The 27,173-nt window shown below is 42.6% G+C and overlaps 1 protein-coding gene across 1 annotated transcript in view; it reads left to right on the forward strand.

Moving 5' to 3' along the window:
• The window catches only part of CA10 (carbonic anhydrase 10), a 223,744-nt gene that overhangs the window by 134,011 nt on the left and 62,560 nt on the right, over positions 1-27,173 (forward strand). The window contains exon 3 of the mRNA XM_075279383.1: positions 21,641-21,783. Coding sequence (XP_075135484.1) covers positions 21,641-21,783 — 143 coding nt within the window. The remainder of the gene's footprint in view (positions 1-21,640; positions 21,784-27,173) is intronic.

Genomic DNA, 27,173 nt, shown 5'->3' on the forward strand with positions numbered 1-27,173 from the left:
TATACAATAGTAAAGTGGTGACAGCTCTCTTAAAGGGAGTCTACCTGCTCCCCCTCACCCATAAAGTAAATACCCCTTATTGTAGGACCCCTCGTCAGGGTTATACACAAACCTTTCTTATTTGTACCTGGGTTCCGGGAATGGAAGTTTGTGCAAATAAATTGTTATAATATGAAAAGGTTGTGTATGGATGGTGATTGGTTGGATTCCGGACCAGGAACTTGCTCCGGGTACCGGTGATCACCGGGAAAATGGCACACCGGTCAGCTTTGACTGAGGTGTCAGAGGGGTTATTGCCTGCAATCGGTGCAGGCACCATTGGCGGGCATTACCAGTGGGTGTCTAATGTATAAAACAGTAGACATCCGGCAGCCGCCATGTTCAAACACCCAGCATTGGGAAAGGGTTACAAGGGATTGTCCAGGACCTAACAAAGTTTTTTTTTAAATGTAGATTGTGAGCCCACAATGTAAATTTTTTCCCTACCTGTATGTCTTTTTGGAATATGGGATGGAAATCCATGCAAACACGGGGAGAACATACAAACTACATGCAGATGGTTTTTTACCCGTGGTGGGATTTGAACACCAGGACCCCAGCGCTGCAAGACTGCAGTGCTAACCACTGAGCCACCATGTAGCCCTGACCTGACAAAATTTGAGACTGATGAGTAGACATGGGCTAATCAGCTCGCAACAAGCCAGGTTCATCCCAAATATTCCAAATTGTTTGGATTTTTTTTATGAAGCCAAACAAATGGGCGAATTAAAATGTTCACAGCATTGTACTCTGGGCTTTCTACAGACCCAGAGGTATAATAGGTGGAGATCCAGGGCAGGTGAGAAAAAAAAACATTCATACTCACCTTCCGTTACCTTCTTCGGGCCTTCTTGTGTTGTCCAGTGCTCTTCTGTGTCATCATCGTCCCGGGCTCAGTGCTGAGGCTTGTGATTGTACACTATATACAGATTCCTGTCCATATACTGTAGTGGCGGTGCCTGGAACTGAAGTTCAATCTCCTGAAATGGAGCAGGAGTGGTTCCTACCGTATACCTGGTATGCGGCTTTTGGAGGGCAAAACAGCTGATCAACATAGGGGTCTGGGTATCCTGTTAATAGATCATTTGTATCCAACTTTGCTAGGTCCTGGAGAACCTCTTTAGGCTAGGCCTACACGATGCTCATTATATTGCCTTGTGACTCTTTCACTGATGTTCTATCAGATTTTCTGCAACTAGTAGCCCCATTATGACTGCAACACATTTTCCAGGGGGTGTGTACAATACAGAACAGTCTACACCCTTCCCCCATCCATTATTACTACTACTATTTTTTTGCATGTAATTCTGCCAGGAGTAACTGTAAAATAGGAAACAAATAGCTGAGAACAGCCTAGATGATCATAATATAAGATATTCATGGACACTGGATTGTAAATCCAGGTTATGATACAGCTAAAAAAGATAAACCTGAGCACAGTCTATGACTAACATCCCATCAGCAATATCATAACCAGATATTCATAAGTAGATAGGCTCTCCTTATACTCACTGTGAGTTGTAAGAAGATGCAGACTCATCTCTGTGCAGATATGGAGTGACGATATCCCTTCAACCCTGTCTAAGCCTCTCCCCTCTGCCAGATCAGTCCTCTCTGCGCCAAGCTGATGAGATGCAAATACATCGAAACAGCTGTCCTTGGCTGAGAGACTGTATCTGGTATAATCCCAACATCATTGCAAACAAAGGCCTCTGAGAAGGTCGGCATGATGTTAAAGGGAGCGCCCTCTATAGGTTTGCTTGAATGAGACTCTTTCTTCCTAATTACATCACGGAAGATAGACTTGCACATACTCAGTCAGCGCCCTCTATTGGTGTGCATACTTGAGGCACTGGCATCCTAATTACATCATGGAAGTCAGATTTGTATATTCTTCCCATGTTCAGATGATCTCAGGCAGGGAAAGCTGTGTGTAGACATGCATAAGCCTGCTGGTTTCTAAAGATGGAACTTCTCTAGTAAGGGAGTGAATGGGAAGGGAGACACCTAGTAGCAGAAATATTAGTGTGGTTTTTCAGGCAGAAAACAGCAACATTTTTAAATACATTTCCAGAATCACATGATTCCCTAGCGGAGCAGGAATGACTTGTAAGTCTCCGTACTGCCTATGTAGGCACACACTCTCCCTAATGTGTACGATTATCCCCTGACCCTGGTCTATAGTCTCTTACTCTACCAAATCAGTATCCCTGCGCTATGCTGAGGAGGCCCAATAGGCCGAAACAGCGCTGTCCATAGCTGGGAATCTGTTCCTTTTGGAATAGAAATACTAATTTGGCAATTAAATCTGCATCATGTTAGTAGGCTTATTAACTGAGTCATGCATGATGTTAAGGGGGCTGCCCTCTAGAGGGCGGCGTACACAGTGCGCTGTTCTCCTAATTACATCCTGGAGAATAGATTTGCATATTTTTTACCCAGAATCCCTAGCGGAGCAGGAATGACTTGTAAGTCTCTGTACTGCCTATGTAGGCACACACTCTCCCTGATGTGTACGATTATCCCCTGACCATGATCTATTAAGTGAGACTAAGTTTTGAGGATGACACCCGTGACTCTGCAGGGGTGTTTTGACTTTATATTTTCTCCCTTTTAATTAAATTGCTCATTTCCACATTTAGATACACTATAACATTGGGGAATTGGTCTAATATTGAAACATGTTGCGAGAAGTTTCCTTTAAAGGAATCCATAAGGTGCCATGTTTTTCTGGTGAATTCTCTCGGTATAATCCAGTGGGTTCAGCGTTTCTCACATCTATTACTATTAATAGTGTTTTACTAACAAACATAATATAGCGTTAATGTGATAATGACCTTCCTTACTACACCATTCATTGCCTCCCAATAGCAATGGACTAGAAAATTGAGATAATTAAGCTGTGAACGGAAAATTTCCATCTTAATAGTCTTGGAAGGCTTTCCATATTATCGGCTGCCTTGATCATTTCTGTTAGTTTTCCATAATGCTTGACGTACAAGCCGAGGCATAGCTTGAAGCACTTGGGGCCCATGTGCAGAATCTGTAATGGGGTCTCCACTTACGATGGGATATGTATTATAGTGGCATCTGCTTATGTTATTAAGAAGCCTTTGGGTCCCCTCCAGCCTTTGGCTCCAAGCCCCAGCAGTCATTGCACCTTCTATAGCTATGCCCATGAGTAAAGAAAGCTTAGAGGGGTCCAGGATTTGGAGCAAACTACTGTGGTGGGTGTAAGCCAAACAAAAAAGACATACTTGCCTATCCCCAGTGTTCTGTTATCCCGTTGTGATCCCCTTTTCCTCTTGGTGGGGTAGGTAGGAATAATATGCAGCCAAGTAAGAACCTGGATTATTGCTCTCTAATGTATATAGCTTCTAAATTCCCCATACAAATCCATGCTGGAAAATCTGGTCTATTCATTGGCCATATATCCAGGTCCAAACCCATTCAGGATGCTGGGACTCCTTGCATTGGCTTCACTATCCCGTACTGTATAGATAAGATAAGATATTCCTTTAATAGTCCCACAATGGGGAAATTTCAGTGATACAGTTTCATAGATGGTACAGTAGTATATAACAAGAGAGAAACACATACAAGCTCATGGCAGATAGAGAAATCCTAGGAATCATAGCAACTAAAAAACACAGACACACTGCAGGATCATTTAGTTCTCTGTGTGGATTGATGTTAATAATAATAATAATAATAATAATAATAATACAGCCGACTGTGGTTGTAGGACACGAGGAGGGGGTCACAGCATGTGGATATAACAAGCAGAAATTTTGTAGAGGTGGGGGACATAGTCAGCTATCATGATAACATGTGGCAGTTCCTTTGGTAGGTGGTGAGATCTCCTGCTCACAGCTGATAGTTCGGTATCTTGCATCAGCACTATTGTCCTTTTAACCACAAAAAATGCCCCAAATGTCCTTCATCACAAGCCCTCCTCCTCCTTTCTTCTTACCACTGTGTTCTACTGCCCCAAAGAAGTCAGAAACCATCCAGGTATACATGGTGCTGTTCTCTTGCCAAGCTTCCATAACTCCTGGGGTAGGTGGGTGATAGTAGGTTCCCAGGCTGTAGCAGAGTCCCACGTGTACACAGTAGAAGAAAGAAATACCAGTCAGCTGTAGGCATCTTCACACATCAGTAATAGATGCCAAAAAAATCATCTCCTTGAAGAAGAAGTCCACACTTCCATGTAAGTTTTCCTCCATGCCGCATGGTGTCCATGGGGGGATGGTAGCGGGCACATGTGTAGACACAGGAAACCAGCTGAACCAGGTCTTGTCATTGTCCATGCTTTACAATAGAAACAAAAGGAACAAAATACTCCACAGGGTCCTTCAAGCAGGCAGGGACTTCAAGCACCATAGTTCACTATAATGGAAGGAATCCCAGTCTCCTGCATGGGTTTGAACTAGGATATATGGCCAATGAATGGACCAGATTTTTGGGAAATCTGACGAATGTCCGATCCGGATTTGTCAACCCAGATTTCTCCAAGTTCAAGAACCCCAAGAGTTCATCTGAATATACAGACATCATAGATATCGTTATGATATGTTTGGTTGGAATGATCTTGTGGATCGTGTGTTGGGTGCAAAAGAAGAAGACTGTTGGAAAATAATACCAAAAATTTTAACAAAAACATCTTTTCCCTTGGCTTTAGGTTTGCAGACATAATCTTACTTCAACTCTTGACCTCAGATTTAGAAGCTTGTTAACTCTGCCATATGGGACCGTTACGTTGTTAATTTCACCGGGAATGACAGTCTAATACTCACACCACCTTACAAGGGTTGAAAAGGCTTCGGAAAATTTTCTTCACCTCAAGGTCATCGCCACCTTAGCCTAATCGAGGATAGCCGGAGCCGAGTATGGAGTATTACTCTCTAGAATTTACCGAGGTTTATCTGCTGCAGGATGCTTTATAGAAATAATTATATTTATCGGCACAGGATTAATAGTCAGTCCCAGATCTCGGTTCTAAGTAATTAGTCAGGAGATCTAATCTAAGAATTGACCTCATTGTCTTTTCTGCCCATTAATTTCACAATAACAATATAAAAACTAAGCAAAACTATCTCATTATGGAAGAAATTTAGGATTCAAGGCTCACTTAACTCCAATTAATTCACCAGTCGTATTAATCATACAGAGACCCAACGGCAGGGGTATTGCTATTTCTTCCCCACATGGGCACATACTACTACTGCTCCACTTGTATACTACGGCCCTCTATACACAGTCAACTCACATTACTATGACCACCTGATTTTGATGGAATCCATGGAGAATGTGATGTGTCGTTGTCTGGCTTGTGAGTATATTTGTTGTCCAATAAGCATCACTCATTGTTGTCATGGGCTCAGTTGGGAAAAATGGCAATTATTGGCTCTTAGGCCAAGGATGGCAGTATTTCTCAAACAGCGCAGTTTTGATGTTTTTATATGATCCTGTGGTGAATGTGTATCATGAGTGGGCAAATGGCACCATTGGTAATAACTAGAGATGAGGGAACAGTAAATTGTTTGAGGTTTGATATTCGTTTCGAGTAGCCCCTCAATATTCAACTACTCGAATCGAATATCGAACCCTATTATAGTCTATGGGGGGAAAATGCTCGTTTCAGGGGTAGGCAACGTTCGATCAAATTATACTTACCAAGTCCACGAGTGAGGGTCGGGCTGGATCCTCCGAGAAGTCTTCTCCGTGCAGCGTCCCCGCGGCATCTACCGGCTCTTCATTCACTCTGCCAGGCATGGGGCCTGGACAGAGCCGACTGCGCATGCCCGCACTACAAGCGGACATGCGTAGTCGGCTCTGCCCAGGCCCGATGCCTGGCAGAGTGAATGAAGAGCCGGAAGACGCCGCGGGGAAGCTGCACGGAGAAGACTTCTAAAGGTAGGAGAAGAACCAGCGTTGATTGGCTGACTGTATAGCATTCGGCCAATCAATGCTGGTTCTGCATCGAACTTTTACATTCGAACAGCGAGTGGTACTGGATCGAGTACGAGTATTTCGAATACCGTAGTATTCGATCGAATACCTACTCGATCGAGAACTACTTGCTCATCTCTAGTAATAACAAAAATGCTATTGATATAAGTGGTGAATATTGGCTACGAAGGTGCGTGAGTGCTGAACAGAAAGCTACAGTGGTACAGCTCTTTGTGAAAATGAACCAGGGACCTACCAGACCCAGCAAACACTACTGGGTATTGGTACTGGGCTCCGAAGCAGTTGGCTGCACCAAGATGCATTGCAGAAAAAGGCTTCAATTTGTATGACAGTATTGGGATTGGCAAAGGGTTGCCTTCTCTGATGAGTCACGTTTTCTACTTCATCGAACGGATGGACATTGGCATGTCAGGCAAGGAACATCAGAGAACAAACACCCTGCAACCATTGCTAGAAAAGCACAAGGTGGTGGTGGCAGCCATATGGTCTGGGGAATTTTTTCGTGGCATTTTTGTGGGCCCGCTCATCCATGTGGAAGGCTCTCTGAACCGATGCATATCACGTACACCCATATTTAATGTTTGTCTTCCCCGGGGTAGATTAAGTCTTTTAGCACTGTAATGTGCCATATCTTATGGCTAGAAATGTTCAACATTGGTTAGAGGACCTCAACAAAGACTTCCAAGAACTACCCTAGCTCCTAATTCCCAAGACTTGTGCCCAATTGAGCATCTGTGGGACCACTTGGATCGTCGTGTTCACATGATAGATCTTTCCCCTTGTATCCTCCACCAAATGTGGGATTTACTGCAGACATCATGGCTCCACATACTTGAGACAACCTACCAGCACCTTACTGAGTCACTTCCAGCCTATTTTAGGGTGGTTACTCTAGTTATTAGCTGGTGGTCATTATAATGTAACTCAACAATGTGCGTATATACTGTAGAACCACTAATAGGATATGCACAAATATAGGTGGAAACGAAAAATAAAAACAAGAGGTCACTTCATAAGGGCTACTTGTAGGTACACTCCATGGGAATGTGGTGAACTTATATTGTTGTGCAGTAGATACAAAGCTCATTTCTTATATATTAAGGCAACCTGTTTGGAATCCTCAGCGGGTCCGATCATCATACTGGGGTTGGATGCCGTGTTGGACTGTCCCTTCTCTAATCCATAGAAACATGAGTTTAATTCCAGCAGTGAAATGAAGATGTTGGTACACAGCGCCGAGATGTCTTGTCTTTATTAAATTCAGAGCAATGTGGTTTGACATCGGAACAATGTCTTCCTCGGGCCATAAAAACTGCAAAACATTGACTGCTGGATGTCCCTCATCAGTTCAGAATTTAATAAAGCCGATAAGTCTAGTCACCGCGCATGAACATCTTCGTATCCCTGCAGAGGAGAACGAGCGCGAAGAAACCCATCTTCTATGGATTAGAGAAAGGAATAGTCCAACACCACACCCAAGGGTAAATCGTTTATTTGCTTCAATGCACAAAATGAAGTGAACGAAGAAGAGAAATGTAAATTCTATCAATATTGGGTGTCACCTTTGCCCTTTGCCTTCTTCTCAGTATAGACAGTTAATGGCAAAACTCGGCAAGGAGGTTGTTCTTGTCGCCATCTTGGAGAACTGAGCACAGATCTTCTGTGGATGTAGGGTTGCTCCAGATCCATCTGTCTCTTCATGTCATCCCACATAGACTGGATGATGATAAGATCAGGGCTATGTCTGTAGGAGCCATATCATAAGATCCGTGTGACGCCCATGGACCGGCCGTGTCGTTCTATCATGGCCGGCGGTCCAAGCATGGTTGTGTAGCCTTATGTGAGGTTCTTAGTATACTTTTTGATCAATTTAGTTGATAGATAGATAGGAGATAGATAGATAGATAGATAGATAGATAGATAGATAGGAGATAGATAGATAGATAGATAGATAGATAGATGATAGATAGATAGATAGATAGATAGATAGATAGATAGATAGATAGGAGATAGATAGATATTAGATAGATAGATAGATAGATAGATAGATAGGAGATGATAGATAGATAGATAGATAGATAGATAGATAGATAGATGATAGATAGATAGATAGATAGATAGATAGATAGATAGATAGATAGATAGGAGATAGATAGATATTAGATAGATAGATAGATAGATAGATAGATAGATAGATAGATAGAGCTATAGATTCTTTCTAGAACTCTATGGCTGTTTTCGAAACCGTTTCTTCCTCCGTAGGCAGCAATACTCATCTATGTTTAATTATGTCTAAATAATTCCTTATGATGTCCTTTCATATACAAACCTTTATTCATGTATATTTTATTATACTGACTTTTATCCCTTTCAGAGCTGTTCTTTTTGTATCCGCAGTCATAGATGGGGCCGGCTACCTTTCACCACTGGCTTTTTAGATACTTGTGTCCTACTCTACCTGTCATATGTGTATACAGTCTCATACATGATCTAGTCTTTGCTACTTAGTCACCTCCTATGTATAGAGGAAAATATTGTATAGGTCTTTAGTCCACAAACACATATGGACAATGGAGCGGCGTGTCTTCAATTCTCTACAGGAACATTTCCAACCATCTGGTCACAATGGGAATGCGTTGCGTGATTTGCCAGGTCATTAACCTCTTCCACTGGCACAGATGACAAGCCATAAAGCTAACAGTCCCCCATCGGCCGTAACACAACTAGTTATGCAAAAGTACCTCATTACCGTTACTCGCCTCCTTTACTTTCCTGCCTCTCTTCTTTTTTAAGGGCCATTTTACCGCGCGCGGTATACAGCCAAACTCATTTGAGACTAATGCATAAGTTTATCGAGTTCAAAGCCAAGAAATAGCGTATGCAGATATTAGACGGTATTGCTTGCTGGATAACGTTCAACTTTTTATTGCTTCTTCAGAACGCACATTGTGTAGGAGATACGTAGGCTTTGTAATAGAGTCTCAGAAATGCTGACTGTGCAAACCTGATTAAACTTCTTCTCTTTGTATCTCATGAATATAAGGGCACTGATATTTTACCGTGTTTAGTATTGAAGTTAATAAAATGCACAGTTTGGGGGAAAATCTTTGGGGTCCACTTCTTTCTATACGTAGAATAGGATCTTTATTATACCTCAGAGCAGCATTCATAGTTCTGCAGATACAGAACAATCTGGGAGTGCGGTGGGGGGTGAGGGGTTATGATAAAGTTAGAAGAAATAGAGATTATGTTGTTAAATAGGTTATTATTGTAATTCAGGATCAACCCAAAGATGGACACTAGGGTTGAGCGAACACGATCTTTTTATGTGGGATCGAGATCGGTGATTTTTCCCACAATGCATTGCTTAGCCTTCACACTGAGTATACAATGTATATTCAGTGTGAAGGCTCCGCTGCGGTTCCATAGGAATGAATGGAAGCAGCCGACACACAGCCTTAACCCCCTGCGCGCCAGCTGCCTCCATTCATTCGAATGGAAGGCTAAACTAAATCTCTAGCAGCTACTTACCTCTAGAGATGGCTGCTCCGGTGCCCTCCTTCTTCTTGCCTCGCTGCCCGCCTCCCAGGTTAGTGTTTAAAGCACTAGGTAGGCGGGGCTTGTGGCTTAGAGTGTGGGCGGGTACAGGGCGGGGAGACATGACGTCTCCCCTCCCAGTACCCGCCCACACTCTCCTAACCTGGCAGGGAGGGGACAGCGAGGCGAGAAGAGCAGCGTGCAGCGGCAGCGAGGCAAAGAAGAAGGAAGGCATCGGGCACCGGACCAGCCATCTCTGGAGGTAAGTGGACACCAGGGGGGACTAAGTAGCCAGAGGATCAAAAAAAATCCTCTGGCTACTTTAGTGATTCACTACACAGCGTGGATTCTAACAATTGTTAGATTCCATGCTGTATACTGAATAGGATTGCTTTTAAAATCCGATCTCCGATTAATAAAAAAATCCCATTGACTTGCATTGGGATCGGAATTGGGATCGGGTTCGAATGAAAAATGATCGGAAATCGGATTTTAAAATCGATCCTGAAAAGTCAAGATCGGCTCAACCCTACTCCCAAGCTGCCGGTAACAGATCGAAGTGGACTCTGGGGCAACAGGGTAGATATTCCAATTTTTGGATGGAGGTATGGACCCGCTTCTATCAGACATTGTATGTTGTGGATAGCTGCCTACTCCTGCATTTGGAGGAGAGAATCAGTAACACCATCATTATGTGTAGGGGGCACCAAGTGGGCGGGTAAAACAGGAAGTCTTTGGAGTGCAATCTCAGCCAATAGCATCAAGTGATGTCACCAGATGGGTTGGCATATTAAGGGTTGAGCCGATCTTGAGATTTCAGGATCGATTTTCAAATCCGATTTCTGATCATTGCCCAGCCGATCCCGATGCCAATCGGGATCCGATCTTCCCCGATCGCTCAACCCTATTAATGATATATACATGAATACGGTTGAACCAATCTTGAGATTACCTCTGACTTCGATCCTGCCGGAAAAGATCGGGATCAGAATTCCAATCACGATCATGAAATTTACTCGATCGCCGATCGGAATCCGATCTTTTCCGATCCCGATCGCTCAACCCTACATATTAGCATTTTTTCTTTACAGTTCTGTAGATGGGGTGAGATTTTGGTATATGTTTTATTAACTGGAAAGGTTTTCCTTGCATTTCACTTAAGTAGGAAATAGGAAGGGAAAATGTGCGTCCTGAGCAGCGGTTCGGTGTCTAGAAACAATTCCCGGCTGCTATCACTTTAAATTTATTTGAATAATTCTGAGTTTGGAAGTTTCGGAGTTCCACTCCATGGCTTCAGCTTCAATAAAAGCTCAATCAGGGTAGTCGGAATTGAATCTATTAGAATGAGCAAGAGAGTTGAAAATTCTTAAATTAATGTGTCGCCAATTGTTCTGCTAAGACAGATCACTCCGAAAGTGAATGTCAATGAGGAAAAAGTGAGAGCCGAAATGAACAGCTGCCAGACAGAGTGAAAAATTCCCCGCAATACAAGATTAGATGAGAAATAGAGGTGAAGTAACTGACTGTAGCCTGCGCCGATGTAACTAAACATGGGAAAGAAACATCAACTCCGGCCATGGAGAGTGATAAATGTGTGTTAGACGGTAAAAGGCTCCATACACAGGAGAGAAGGGGCGCGGGAACCCAAGGATTTTCACCAATTATGTTATGGGGCCCCCAACTTTGCTCAAAAGGGGTTATCTAGTTTCTAATATTAATGGCATATCCTTAGAATTGGACTTCTCCTGGATCAACACTGTAGGGATTGTAGGGTTATAGGTTGGACTTAATGGACTGATGTCTTCATCCAACCTCATCTACTATGTAACTATGTAACTATGAATATTAGATCTTCGATGACCCGGCAGCTGAGATCCTCAAAGATCTGTTGTCCTGGGAGAGCCCAGTTCCCGGCAGGTTAATAATACTGGGAGCTGCACTGCTCACTCACCAATGGGTTTTGGTATTGCGGCACTGATCCATTGAGTTAAAGGGATTCTACCATTAAAAACTTTTTTTTGTAGATAAGACGTCGGAATAGCCTTTAGAAAGCCTATTCGTCTCTTACCTTTAGATGTGATCTCCGCCGCGCCGTTCCTTAGAAACACCGTTTTTTACCAGTATGAAAATTGGTTCTCTGGCAGCGATGGGGGCGGGCCCCAGCGCTGGAAATGCGATGGGGGCGTCCCCACTGCTGCTCGAAAACAGGCTCCAGCAACGCCTCTGTCTTCTGCTGGATCCTCCCCTTCTTTCTTCGGCGTCACCTCCGACGCCTGCGCAGTTGGCTCTGCCAGTGAGATACTAGTAGAGCCAACTGCACATGCGCGCAATTGCGGCGTCTGAACTATGGCCACGGGCATGGGCAGTTGGCTCTACTAGTGTCTCACTGGCAGAGCCAACTGTGCAGGCGTCGGAGGTGACGACGAAGAAAGAAGGGGAGGATCCAGCAGAAGATAGAGGCGTCGCTGGAGCCTGTTTTTGAGCAGCAGTGGGGATGCCCCCATCGCATTTCCAGTGCTGCCCCCCCCCCCTCGCTGTGAGAGAACCAATTTGCATACCGGTAAAAACCAGTATTTCTAAGTAACGGCGCGGCGGAGTTCACACCTAAAGGTAAGAGACGGATAGCCTTTCTAAAGTCTATCCCGACGTCTTATCTACAAAAAAAAACTTTTTTAATGGTAGAATCCCTTTAAAGGAAACCCATCACTACAAATCAAATGGTGCAAAGTGTGGCTCCTGGCATCTAAACAGTACCAATCTCCGAACATAGCATCTGCCCGGCCTCAGCTGTGGAACCCTCATGGAACTAATACTCATGGCCTTATCCTTACTATAGGTCATCAGCATTAGTTCTGGATAACCTTTTTAAAGGGATCAGGCATGTTGAATTTTAGTGGAGATAAGCAGTACAGTGGATCTATTTTGATCCATTTTACAGACCAAATATCACCAATTACGGGAACTATTGATAGAGGGATTTATTGCAATTGCCATATTTAAAGTTTGGATAGGGCAAATGGAGTTTTTTTGTCTTCTTCTGGCTCAACGTGATATAGAATTATAGGTTGGACTTGATGGACTCATTTATTAGGTTACCATGTTACAACAAGTCGGCGGGGGCTATAGAAATCTGAAGGATTCAAGTACTGTATTCTGAATTTTCACATATACAAATACAAGCAACGTCAGCCAAAACTGATGTTTTTGACCAGAGGGCCAACTATCTTAAGTTCATGGGATTGGGATGTGCTTATGATGTTGGGGATAACGCATATTGAGTGTCAACATGACAAATTCTTCATTCTCACGGGAGATAAATCACCACCATAAGTCATGGCCACTAATTTTTCGGACATCTTAATTTCATTTAATAGACCAATGTTGATCTTATGGCTAACAGGATCTTATGGCTAATAATGATTCTGTAGTCTTCAGCGGTTTCTTTAGAACTTTGACCCAGTATAATATTGTTATTGTAGTTGTGTTCCCACCAGGGTGACCACTAGAGAATGTCACTCTTATGACCCCAGCAGGGTCGTAACTTGAGTCGGTGCAGAGAGTAAAGCCACAGCGGGGCCATGGAGCCTTAGGGGCCCATAGGCTCTGGCACCACCAGTATTGAGATTGCATCTTCCATCTGGCCCATAACCAAGGAGACCCACAGATTACCCTAACCACACTAAGGTGGATTAAACTCCTTAGCATCCGAAACCATCACTATCAAGAATTCACTGTGGGGATGAGGTAGGGGGCCCCGGACAAAAGATTGCACCCACAAGACTTTAGTTACACCACTGGGCCACTGCCCTCGATTTGACTTGACTGGCTATAGTCATTTGGGTGACAGTGACGATCGCTTTACAAGCACGACCCCAATCTGTCTGACCATGAGATATTTTGCTAGGAAATTACCCTATAATGGGATTATCCAATCTGATTAGTTACACTTCAAAGGGACAATAAGATTGGTCGGCACATCCAAAGCGTGAGCTAATGCCGCTAAGTAAAAGGTAAAAAATGAGCATGGAAATGAAATGGAGTTCTTAGTCGCCTTTGATTAAACTGTATATGACCACTCACCACTTTGGGTCGACCTCATTCTGGCAATTTCTAGCATTGACTCTTTTGTGCATTATTTTAGATTTGGAAACATTAAAGGGGTATTCTGCTTTCGGGAAATAAAAGGATATTCATTTTATTATGACAAGTGATGAATCTTTTTAGTATGATGTAGTAGACCCTCGAGGTTTTTAAAACCTTTGCCTGTATATGGTGAAATAAGAGAGACTGTGGAGAAGAAGGTCACTAGGTTAGAGTATTCTGGAGTCTTATAGACTGGTGGACTCTGTAGGCAGAGGTAAGCACAACATTGTGGTAGTAGTTGTTGAGGTTTTTTTATTTTTCACCTTTTTTATACCTCAAAAACTCAAAAATATCAAGAGAAAATGCATTTCTACAATTATCGTCCTTCTTTACCATAACCATAACCCCTACTATTCCAGTGTAGATGGATAGTTTGGTTAAAGGGGTTTAAGCCATTATAAAAGCTGCTTTCCTAAATGTAGACCATCTAATTTCCAGTTGCGTGCCAAAGGTTGTGCAGACACAGTAGGCGACTGGAGACCTGGTCTTTTGATATGTAACAGGTAGCTGTAAGAAGACGGAATCCGTGCTCTTGAATCCTTCAATACTGTCCAGAGATTTCAATATAAGAAAATCTAACTAAAAATTTTAAGCAAGGGAATAAAAATTAAAACCCATTTCTAACCCACTTTAAATGTTTTTTGAATATTTGTAAAATATATTGTTATCATTATTATGTTATGTATATGTTTATTTAGCTATTTTAATAATTAATGAAATGGTGCTGTGTATATGAAAAGTAGAGATGGGAGAATCTCTCAGGTCAAACGAGCTTGATATGAACTACAGCTTAAATTGACTTAAAACATAGTGTAGAACACTGTCAGGGCTCCTAGGAACCTATCTATAATACATAGTGTATAACACTGTCAGGGCTCCTAGGAACCTATCTATAAAACATAGTGTAGAACACTGTCAGGGCTCCTAGGAACCTATCTATAAAACATAGTGTATGACACTGTCAGGGATCCTAGGAACCTATCTATAAAACATAGTGTATGACACTGTCAGGGCTCCTAGGAACCTATCTATAAAACATAGTGTATGACACTGTCAGGGGTCCTAAGAACCTATCTATAAGACATAGTGTAGGACACTGTCAGGGCTCCTAGGAACCTATCTATAAAACGTAGTGTAGAATACTGTCAGGGCTCCTAGGAACCTATCTATAAAACATAGTGTAGAATACTGTCAGGGCTCCTAGGAACCTATCTATAAAACATAGTGTAGAATACTGTCAGGGCTCCTAGGAACCTATCTATAAAACATAGTGTAGAATACTGTCAGGACTCCTAGGAACCTATCTATAAAACATAGTGTAGAATACTGTTAGGACTCCTAGGAACCTATCTATAAAACATAGTGTATGACACTGTCAGGGCTCTTAGGAACCTATCTATCCAATTTCTAGCTCTCTAAAGCAAACAGACAAAGTTACACTATGTGATCAAAAGTATCCAGACACCCCCAAAAACATATGTTTTTCATATTAGGTGCATTGTTCTGCCACCTACTGCCAGGTCCTCCATATCAGCGACCTCAGTAGACATTAGACATCGTGAGAGAGCAGAATGGGTCACTCCGCGGAACTCACGGACTTCGAACGTGGTCAGGTGATTGGGGGCCACACATCACGCAAGTCAATATGCCAAACGACGCCTTGCTCAGTGTAAGGAGTGTAAACATTGGATGATTGAACAGTGGAAAAACGTTGTGTGGAGTGATGAATCACGGTACACAATGTGGCGATCCGATGGCAGGGTGTGGGTATGGTGAATGCTCGGTGACCGTCATCTGCCAGCGTGTGTAGTGCCAACAGTATAATTCGGAGGCGGTGGTGTTATGGTGTGGTGGTGTTTTTCATGGAGGGGGCTTGCACCCCTTGTTGTTTTGCGTGGCACTATCACAGCACAGGCCTACATTGATGTTTTAAACACCTTCTTGCTTCCCACTGTTGAAGAGCAATTCAGGGATGGCGATTGCATCTTACCACACGATCGAGCACCTGTTCATACTGCACGGCCTGTGGCGGAGTGGTTACACAATAATAACATCTCTGTAATGGACTGGCCTGCACACAGTCCGGACTTGAATCCTATAGAACACCTTTGGGATGTTTTGGAACGCTGACTTCGTGCCAGGCCTCACCGACCTACATCGATACCTCTCCTCAGTGCAGCACTCCGTGAAGCACTCCACAAAAATGTTTTTCCCCCTCCGCTGAGACCCATCATATCTGGTGTAGGATCCATGAATGAGAAACTTTGTCAGTGGGTCGATAAAGTATTGCAACCATTTGTAACACGTATTCCTGGTTACATTAAAGATACCAAGGAATTATTATGCACCATGGATGGGTTTCAGTGGAGGGGGAATTATGTGTGGGTTTCTTGCGACGTTATGTCGCTTTATTCTTGCATACCACATGAAGTGGCCCGACAAGCTGTTGCCTTTCATTTATCCAGGTTCTCAGCATTCACGCCCCAGTTTTGTGAATATGTATTGTCGGTTGTCGATTACCTGCTCACGCATAATTTTTTTATGTTCAACAATGAATTTTTTTTACAGTTGCTGGGTTCGCCAATGGGGGCGAAATTTTCGCCCTCTTTGGCGAACCTGGTAATGGCCTTCTGGGAAAGTACTTTTATTTTTGGAGATAACAACCCTTTCAAGGAATCAATAGTGTGGTTCGGTCGATACATCGACGATTTGCTGTTTGTCTGGCAGGGTGCACCGGATAGGGTCATAGATTTCATTGAACACTTAAATAACAATGACTTCAATCTCAAGTTCACTTATCATATGGATAAGACAAGCATTAATTTTTTGGATTTAACCCTTTCAGTCAACATGGAAACCAATCTAGTATATACTAGTTTGTATAGAAAGCCCTTATCGGGCAACACACTTTTACATGCACGCAGCCAACACCCTAGGCATACGATCAAATCACTCCCAGTTGGGGAATTAGTCAGGGTTAAAAGGGCGTGCACAGATTCTAAAAAATATGACATCAGTGTAAAAGAAGTCACCAACAGGTTTCTTGATCGCAAGTACCCACCTTGGACCATAAGAAGGGCTAAAAGTATTGTGTCCAGGAGAGATAGAGCAATTCTGCTCTCGAATTCTGCAACTGACACATCTAGCAGAGCCGTTGAGGGCAGGGTGGTTTTTTCCACGACATTTAACACTAACTATTCCCAGATTGTAAACATCATTAAGCAGAATTTACCCATCCTTAATCAGGATGGAATATTGGGCAACATATTATCTAATGGATGCCACTTCGTGTCTAAAAGAGGGTGCACATTGGGCAACTATCTTTCACCTAGCTTGTACATCCCCCGAAAAACAACAGTCACCACGCCCACATCCACATGGTTACATCTCAGAGGTTTTTTCAAATGTGGTCTGGGTCGATGCAATGTATGTAAATATGTTACCAAAACCTCTCAATTTTGCAATTCAGATAGAAACCAAGTATACACCATAAATAACTTTTTCAATTGTTCAAGTTCGCATGTTATATATGTCGTCACATGCACGAAGTGTGACTTAGATTATGTAGGGTGTACAACCCGTCCATTGAAGGTTAGAATTGCAGAACACTTATACAGTATAACCAGCACCATTTGTTCCAAAACTACTGGAGTTTCTCAACATTTCATCCAGTTACATAACAGGGACATCAACAGCTTTACATTTAAAGCTGTCGATCAGACTAAGAAACCAATACGTGGAGGTAATCGTGAACACCAGCTAAAGATTCTTGAAGCGAGATGGATACTAAAGCTTGACACCAGATACCCTAAGGGGTTAAATAGGCGCAATGATCTCGCTTATATCTATTAAAATATTGGCAGTATGGGTGCGTTCATTGCGAGATCGCGTCTCCGTAGTTTTACACATGGTCTTGTATAGCGCATGCGCACAGTCCTTGACCCTTATTTAGATTTAGAATGGTTATGTTTACACAGCTCATCGCGGAGTCAGGCCTCTGTTTTGGGGTTATTCATGGTGAGTTATATATTTTCCTTCAATATTTAGAGTACATCATTTCAGTTTGAATTGGGTTCAATCTTTATGCATATTGTGTTGTTTGTAGAATATTTAAACAGTCTGTGCATTAGTTAGGGCTGAGACCCAATGTGCGATGCACATACATGTATTCATACATGCATGTGAATATTTCATCACAATTATAGTTAGTGCTTCATCATTGAGGTTCCTTCCTTCCTTTTTTTAACACCGTTGTTTCTCTAGCAAAAATACAGTGCCACAATTTTGTCATATTAATATAATATATTGTTAGCTCAAATAATATTTCATTTGCAGCACATGTCATAACGGACTATTTGTTTTAATTTATTTTCATTTCATTTTTATTGTTTTTTGCATCGAATACATTTAATGTGTTTTTTTGTTTTGTCCTGTTCGTTTTGGGTTTTGTACGTTTCTTTGATAAATTGAGATATGTAATCTGCTCAGTTTAGATTTCAGCTGTTTTTATGTACAACTCCTTCCGCCATATAAGGGTGTGGGCTGATTAGACATACCAAGCTATGAGTAAGAAACGATTTGTTTCGAAACGCGTCAGCTGGTCAGTCTAAGTCTGTCACTGACATCTGCTGTGGTCTCAGTCATCCATACGCCTTGAGCCACGCACTATATATGGAGATGCATGTATTTTTTATCATGGATTAAATAAAGTGAACAATTTTTATCAATAAGGATTTCGCTGGACTTCACGTCTCTTTCCATGTTGTTCTCCGTGAAGAATGGGCTGCCATTCCCCAAGAAACCTTCCAGCACCTGATTGACCGTATGCCTGCGAGAGTGGAAGCCGTCATCAAGGCTAAGGGTGGGCCAACACCATATTGAATTCCAGCATTACCGATGGAGGGCGCCACCAACTTGTTGTCGCTTGGGACACGTTTGTGGTTATGAGCCACATGATGAATTGGCTTGTCAAAAAAAAGCAACAAAAATTATCCCTTGATGGGGGCAGATGTGAAATCATAATTGATTTGGTTTCTTTGATGCCAATACTGTGCCACCAACTTAGTGCTATATTGGAATTTGATGGACCAGGCCATGGGTCATGTCTGGCTGAGTGGTGACAGTGTTGGTAACTGTAGCAATATGAGTGGAAGTGCAACATGGAATGATATAATGGATAAGGCGGCAGGACATTTTCCACTCGTAGGACTGACTTTGTCAATAAAAATAATGTAAATCACTCTATGGACAGTTACATAGCTGTACTCTACCTCTGTTCTGCTTTTCACTCCAACACACACAGTTCTGCTACCTTCATGTGATCTCCCACATACACAGCTCTGCTACATGCATCTCCTCTGCACACTCATCTCTGATGCATTCACCGTTCCCCCACACACTCAGCTCTACCACTTCCCACAGCTCTGATACCTCTACATAACCCCACACTCAGCCTTACTTATTCCACATTTTCCCACACACTCAGCCATACTACTTCCACTTTTCCCACACATTTAATACTGGTACCTACATGCAAACCTGCACAGGTTTTCTACAAGCTTCACCCGTACATGTGACTAGGCTCACTACCCCCTGGAGGTCTTTATACAACCAACGGGGGAGTCATGACCAACAACTTGTATGGAAAAGCGACTTTTATCCGGCAAACAAATGAGTTGTTCGATGTATCTGGGGTGTTGTCGAGTTTGCTAGAGCATGCATTTTTATACAACCAGTGCGCCTTTTAACATAAAGATTGACAGGTGCTGATGCATGATGGCCACGGGCAAAACCAGTTGCTCTGGCAGACTCGGCCACTTCCAGGGTTCACTGTATAGCTCATTTGCAAGAGTCTGAGCACTACCATGACTGTAACACATTCTTTTAGTATTGCTTTTTTTCCTTTCTTTTATGTAATATTAGTGTAGAAAATTTGGGACTGTGATAGATTTCTGTGTAATATTTGCCCTGGGGGGAGAGTGTTGTGTTAACATACTGATTGCAATGTATGTGGCCAGTCTCGTACTGACTGTAATGTATACATCCATGCTGACTATAATGTATACGTCCAGTCTTGTCTAGTCTTATACGGACCATAATGTATACACACAGTCTTGAGTTAATCTTCCTTCTCTCAGAATAGAAATATACAATAGAGGATCAAAACCACTTTAGTGCCGCTCGGAGATTTCCGTCACCCAGAGTCTCCGACGCAGTCTTCAAGTTTTCATAATTGAAATTATTGGCATAATGTGAGCGACGCGCCAGTGATGGAAATCAATGACATTGATGTTTGTGTTGTGTCTATCCAAGTGGTGACAATGCTGAGGAGGGCTAAAGGGGGTTGGAAGAGCTACAAATTGCTGGGTCATTGTGCAGATCATGTATAGATAGGTAGGTGTAGTAGGAGACCCATAAAATACAACTTGCCCATATACAGGGGTTATTTATGACTATGATATTTTTTGCTCTGACCTCTTTGCTGCTTATTAGAGATGAGTGAAATGTTCGAAGTTCGATTCGAGTAGCCGCTCAATACTCGAACATCAAACCCCATTATAGTCTATGGGGAATAAATACTCGTTTAGGGGGAAACCACTATTCGACTCAGGAGAGTCACCAAGTCCACTATGACACCCCAGGAAATGATGCCAACACCCTGGAATGCAACTGGGACAGTAGGGGAAGCATGTCTGGGGGCATCTAACATGCCCAAGTCACTGTATTACGTCACGATCCCTGTCAGCTTGCAATATGCACAAGCTGACTTTTTCCCATAGGAATGCATTGACCAGCGTTGATTGGCCGAATGCCATATAGAGTACAGCATTCGGCCAATGAAAGCTGGTTCTGCCGGAGGCTCGTCTATGAGGAGGCAGAGTCTAAGATGGGACCAGAATGGAGACTGCTGTGGACCGCTCTTAGACTTCGCCTCCTCCGGAAGAACCAGCGTTGATTGGCCGAATGCTGTACTCTGTATGGCATTCGGCCAATCAACGCTGGTCAATGCATTCCTATGCCGAGATGTAGCAGTGCTGGCCGTGCGCTCAGTTCGGCTACTCCAGAGATGAGCCGAGCTGAGTGCATGGCCAGCACTGCTACATCGGAGATGACGCTGGTTCTGCCGGTGGAGGCAGAGTCTAAAATCGGTCCACAGCAGTCTCTATTATGGTCCGATCTTAGACTCCGCCTCCTCACAGACGAGACTCCAGCAGAACCAACGTTGATTGGCCGAATGCTGTACTCTATATGGCATTCGGCCAATCAACGCTGGTCAATGCATTCCTATGGGAAAAAGTCAGCTCCAGCATATCGCAAGCTGACAGGGATCCCGATCAGATAGAGCCCCAAAGAGCTAGGTGAATGACATTCCCCCCTAAATAAAGGTAATCCCTAGCTAACCCTGCCTGTACATCTATCCCTGTCTCACAGTCACATAGTTCACAGTCTCATATGAACCAGATATTAAATCCACTGTTCGTATAAATTGGAGGTCGCCTGATTTGGCCAGCCAATTACTCTTTATGATTTTTTTTCGATGCCTCCGTTGTCGTAGTTCCTGTCCCACCTCTCCTGCGCAGTTATTGGTGCAAAAAAAACTTACGTTGTGTAGTGGCCATGCTTGGTATTGCAGCTGAGCCTCATTCATTTGAATGAGACTGTATTGCAACAAGGTCATGTGAGTTACTGAATAGGACCAAGCACTGGACTCCTAGACAAAGGAAAAGCAGAACTGAACAGATAACTTTTCTAAGTACATATCAATCTGTTCAGCTCCTCCTGTATATCCTGCAGATAGGACACTATATACAATCAGCTCCTCCTGTATACCCTGCAGATAGGACACTATATACAATCTGACTAGTGAAGGGATAGTTAATAAATATTTTAGTCCTCTTTATACAGTTGTATGTGTTACATAATTCATTGTACTTTTTGTGTGTTGCAGTGCCTTCTTTCTGGGGATTGGTAAATTCAGCCTGGAATCTGTGTGCGGTTGGTAAGCGGCAGTCGCCTATCAACATAGAAACCAGCCATATGATATTTGATCCTTTCCTAACATCGCTGCGCATAAACACAGGAGGACGGAAGGTAAGAGAATTTTTAGCGCTAAATTGTATAAAAATCTACATAATGTGATGGAACTATGTATGAATAAATTGCACTACCAATTTGGGGCATGTCGCTGCTAGAGTTGAGCAAATTTCACGATCTTGATCGGGATCGGCTACAAAATTATCGTAAATTGGATTTTGAAATCTCAACCCCAAAAGTGACTTTTCCCATAGAGAAGCATTGACTAGGGTTGAACGATCAGGATCGGGACAGATCGGATCCCAATCGGCGATTGAGCAAATTTCACGATCAGGATCGGCTGGAAAGTGATCAGAAATCGGATTTTAAAATCGATCCTGAAATCTCAAGATCGGCTCAACCTTATCCCATAATCTTACATTGTCCAATCAGGGCTGACAGTATTGGAATATATAGGGCCACACCCTTTTGACAAGACGAATCATCAATACTTAGTTGTCAATGTATTGATAAACTGCTAGGAGGACATACTCCAGTGTATTATAGCTGGAGGACCATGGGAGGTGACAAAAAATTTTTAAAAAAATTTATACACACCTTCCGTTACCACTTCTGCTCCTCCTTGCAGCGTTCGGTGATCCGTGTTTTCCTCCCCTGGACAGGTGACATCACAGAAGAAAGACGGCGTATGGTGTCTTCTCTGATGTCATGCACCCGGGTCATTGCTGATTGTAAACATCATGATGTTGTAATTATAATAAAGTCATAATTTTGTCAGTTGCAACAGTGGATGCCATAAACACAATGGAAAAACATTGCTTTCTCGTGCAGCTCTCCATGCTAAAAAGATTGGAGTAGATGAAATGTTGTCCTATATTATGTCAAAAAGAATATTCTGTTGAAAAACAAGTCCTAAATTATCTGCATAGCCTTAAAAATTTTAAAAAAAATCTGACTGAGAAAGGCAGAAACTAAAAAATTCTCTTGGTTCCAAAATGGCTTGTTCATTAAAGAGAGTCAGCGTATGAACCCAGTCCTGCATATACATAGGTTAGGGTCACCTGGCTAGAACAGGGTTTCCTCTTGTGAATTGGTGCCTCTGTTGATTTTTTTTTGTCAACATGCAAATGAGCTCTTTGGAGCAACAAGAGCATTGCTGATCACTTATTTGCAGCAATGGCAATGCTCTCAATGCTTCAAAGAGTTCATTTTGATATTGATAAAGCGGCAATATCTCAGCAATGGAGGGCCTGATTCACAAGGGGAACAGACTGATTCTGGTAACCCTAACCTATCCTTCTGTAGGGCTTGGTTGGTATATTGGGTTCTGGTGACACTAACCTATCTGTCTGCAGGGCTGGATGCGTTGGGTTCTGGTAACCTTAACCTATCTATCTGCAGGGCTGGGTATGTTGGGTTCTGGTGACACTAAACTATCCATCTATAAGGCTTGGTTGGTATATTGGGTTCTGGTGACACTAATCTGTCCATCTATAGGGCTCGGTTGGTTTATTGGGTTCTGGTGACCCTAAACTATCCATCCGTAGGGCTTGGTTGGTATATTGGGTTCTGGTGACCCTAACCTATCTGTCTTCAGGGCTGGGTGTGTTGGGTTCTGGTAACCTTAACCTATCTACCTGCAGGGCTGGGTATGTTAGGTTCTGATGACACTAAACTATCCATCTATAGGGCTTGGTTAGTATATTGGGTTTTGGTGACCCTAACCTATCCATCTATAGGGTTTGGTTGGTATATTGGGTTCTGGTGACACTAACCTATCTGTCTGCAGAGCTGGGTATGTTGGGTTCTGGTGACACTAACCTATCCATCTATAGGGCTTGGTTGGTATATTGGGTTCTGGTGACACTAACCTATCCATCTGCGGAGATGAGTGGGTATGTTGGGTTCAGGGAACCCTAACCCATCTATGCACAGGGCTGGGTATGTTGGGTTCTGGTGACAGACTCCCTTTAAGGAGTTTCTGTTAAATACTTTGGCCTCAACATAGTCCACCTGACACTAAGGGCCCATTCAGCCCAATTTATAATCCTAACCCTGGCTTGACTGGACTGAACTGGCCGATTTATGGTGAGATTAGTCATTGGGTCCAATACACGGTCCATGTTGCCCAGCCCAAACACAGCAATCTTTTGGGACCCTATAAAGGTGTGGTCCAGGTCCAACGTATTGACCTTAACTTTTTCTTTTCAAGCCAATGACATCACGTCCGTTGGTCACATGGCCATGTTACAACCCCCATTCAAATGAACGGGGTTGGGCTGCAATACCAAGCATGGCCACTATACAATGGTAAGTAGTGAAGCGTCCATATCAATCAGTAGGAAAGCCCTTATAACTTGCCCGTAAGCCCTTGATATACAATATTGAGATTTATTATTATTACATAACATTGTCTCTTACCAGCGCTTTATGCTCTAAACACAATGTTACCGTCGAGAAAGCCAAATTGCGAATAAATTCTATACGTTCGGTGAAAGCAAAAAGTGCATAAAATAATAAAAGATTCATTGTTTCATATAAACCCTTTAAAACTGCCATTTCATTAAAAATTCCCTGCGTATCTGGTAACATAGTAACAGACAGTCAGAGATTACCAGGCCTCGCCATCTGTGCAGATTAATGTTTTGTAAAACAAAGAGCTGCAGATGAAAGGGAAGGATTTGCAGATAAAGGATAAAAATATAAAATATTTGTTGATTTTGCACCCGGCCGCTTCACTTCTAAATTTGTCATCACATTAGTCACAGAATATGCAGCGACCATCTTCTCTTATACAAAGTAAACCGTAATACCAACACGCTCGCATCTACCGTCGCCTCCTCGCTATACGCTGGAGATTGCTAAATGATGGTTTACAAAATTGCTGTTTACTTTTTCTGCCGTATTAAAATTCCGAGCGATTTACCATATTTTCCTTCAGACGGCCAGAATGGGATTTATCAACATTAGTCTCGATGGGAAGACATCTGCTTGTGTCCTTGTACTAGTAACAAGGGAGGGCTGACAACATTCGGCCCAGAGGCAAGCACAAATAATTGGCTCGTAGCGGCGCTGCCAGAGGTATATTAGGAAAAAATACTGGTACAGGAAAAAAGTGGTGATAAGAACCAATGGGTATGTCAGCCCGCAGGGCGATCGGGTCTGAAATCTGGTGAAGAAGTTGTCAGAGTGATTTCCTGTAATAGTGAGAAAAAATCTTATGATAGATAGATAGATAGATAGATAGATAGGAGATAGATAGATGATAGATAGATAGATAGATAGATAGATAGATAGATAGATAGATAGATAGATAGGAGATAGATAGATGATAGATAGATAGATAGATAGATAGGAGATAGATAGATAGATAGATAGATAGATAGATAGATAGATAGATAGATAGATAGGAGATAGATAGAGAGATAGATAGATAGATAGATAGATAGATAGATAGATAGATAGATAGATAGAATAAATGGAGAAATATAGAGATTAATAGATGGATTAGATGCAGTGTTGACAATAAGGGAAGTTCTTCAGGGTCATATACCAGAATTGCAGCATTATGTTGCTGTGATTTTTGGTACAAGGCTCCCAAAATTCTGTCTTTCCTTCATTCTGCAGCACACCTGCCCGTTCTCTAAGTGGGTGGATCATTTACATGAAACTATTGTACAGTGGAAAAATCACAGTTTGCAGTTTTTTACCTGTGAAACATGAAAAACAACTATATGAAAAGAAATGCAAAAAACCTCCCTAGCAAAGCCCTGACTATTCAATGTACAGAGTCGCTGCTGCACTTTGTTTACTGTGCTATTAAAATACCTCTTGGAAATGTGTCCCTAGAAGCGTCTGGAGAATCTATTCTTTCTTCTTCTTTCTATTCTTTTTTTCTTACTTTTTATTAGCTTGAGAAAATCAGACATAAACTTAAAGCGCAGCTTGAGTCATAAAACAACCTTTCATAAATGAGTAGTCCAGGTGAATATAAGAAACCTTGTAAAATATCTTATTAAGGAAATCTGTTTCCTTCTCTGGTTATCAGGTTGAGCTAATTTTTACATAGAAGTCTATGGAGAGAGGAAGGAGGAAGAGGAGGCTGCTGGAAAAGACACAGCTGCTATACTCTGTTACATTGTATGATGGCTCTTCTGATACTGCTGTATCTTCCAGATAAGACTCTACCACTGCATAGACTTCTATGTAACCCAGCTTGGTAACTAGAGTAGGTCCTTTATGGTGCCGTGTCATACTATTACGTCACACCATCGCCGTAATAGTACGTCGCTAACCTGCAACATTATTTCTACCTCTCAGCTGTGTTACACAACCGAGGTTTGACACCAGAGTACAAGATACTCCAACTCCAGCAAACAAAAAAAATGAACAAATATCATAGGCGTGTGTCACCATCGTTGTAGTGGTTCGGTTCTACATCGTTCGGGACACTCCGGAATGATGGAGATCCTGGTGCTAGTATCTTGCTAGCAGACATTACTTTCACTAGTACCCTTACCTTCCTCTGCAGTAACATAGTCAGTGGGGTTGTGTATAGTAACAACCAGGTAGGACCATGTGGACCAAACGGTGAGCTCAGCTCTGCTACATCTGTAGAACATTATAGTAAATATTGGGTTATTTTTTTCCCTGTAACGTTTGCACGGAGCTGTATTTGGCATTGAGCTATTTCCTCCACACATACTGTAAATCATTCTGTCCCTGTCACTGAGCCAGAGAGCAGAAGGGACGGGGCGGGCATTGTGCAGGATCAGAAATCTCATCCAGCACTCGTGATAGAACACAAAGGGGGTAGGTGGGTTACATTATATACCGTATATATGCGCCTCAGTTTATATCATGAACATGTATGCATTTTACTCCATACCAGAATTTATAGCGTTTTCCGTAGCCAGGTTTAACATGACTTTTAACGTGTTAAGTAAACAGATTCTAATCCCTGTAATTTGAATTTATTCCATTGCTTTCAATGGCTTTTGTTGTCAGATACCAAAGCGCAGCAAGTTATCCGATTCCAGTTAGAGATTGCTCCATCTGTACTTTAAAGGGATTGCCCAGGATCCATGGATATGTCATCAGATCGTTCAGGGTCTATCTATCTGTTTCGGCCACCAGAAGCCATATACAAGGCATACAGTTGGGAGCAGCCCTGCTCCTATTCAAAAAAAGCTGCAGTTCCCTGGCACCACCACTACAACGTATGATGCTCCGAACACTGCATACAGCTTCCGGTCCATGCAGTGTAGCAGTAGTGTCTGGAACTGAATTGGAGCAAGGCCTGTTCTGGCCGTATACTTAGTATATGGCTTCTGGTAGCCGAAACAGATGATCAGGTCACCACTATGGTGTGTGACTAGGCCTCAGAGTTCACCACTGTGGTTTGTGACTACTAGAGATGAGAAATGAATGGATGTAGCCGGCATGCG

Source organism: Leptodactylus fuscus, chromosome 6 (assembly GCF_031893055.1).
Source record: "Leptodactylus fuscus isolate aLepFus1 chromosome 6, aLepFus1.hap2, whole genome shotgun sequence".
NCBI classification, from domain to species: Eukaryota; Metazoa; Chordata; class Amphibia; order Anura; family Leptodactylidae; genus Leptodactylus; species Leptodactylus fuscus.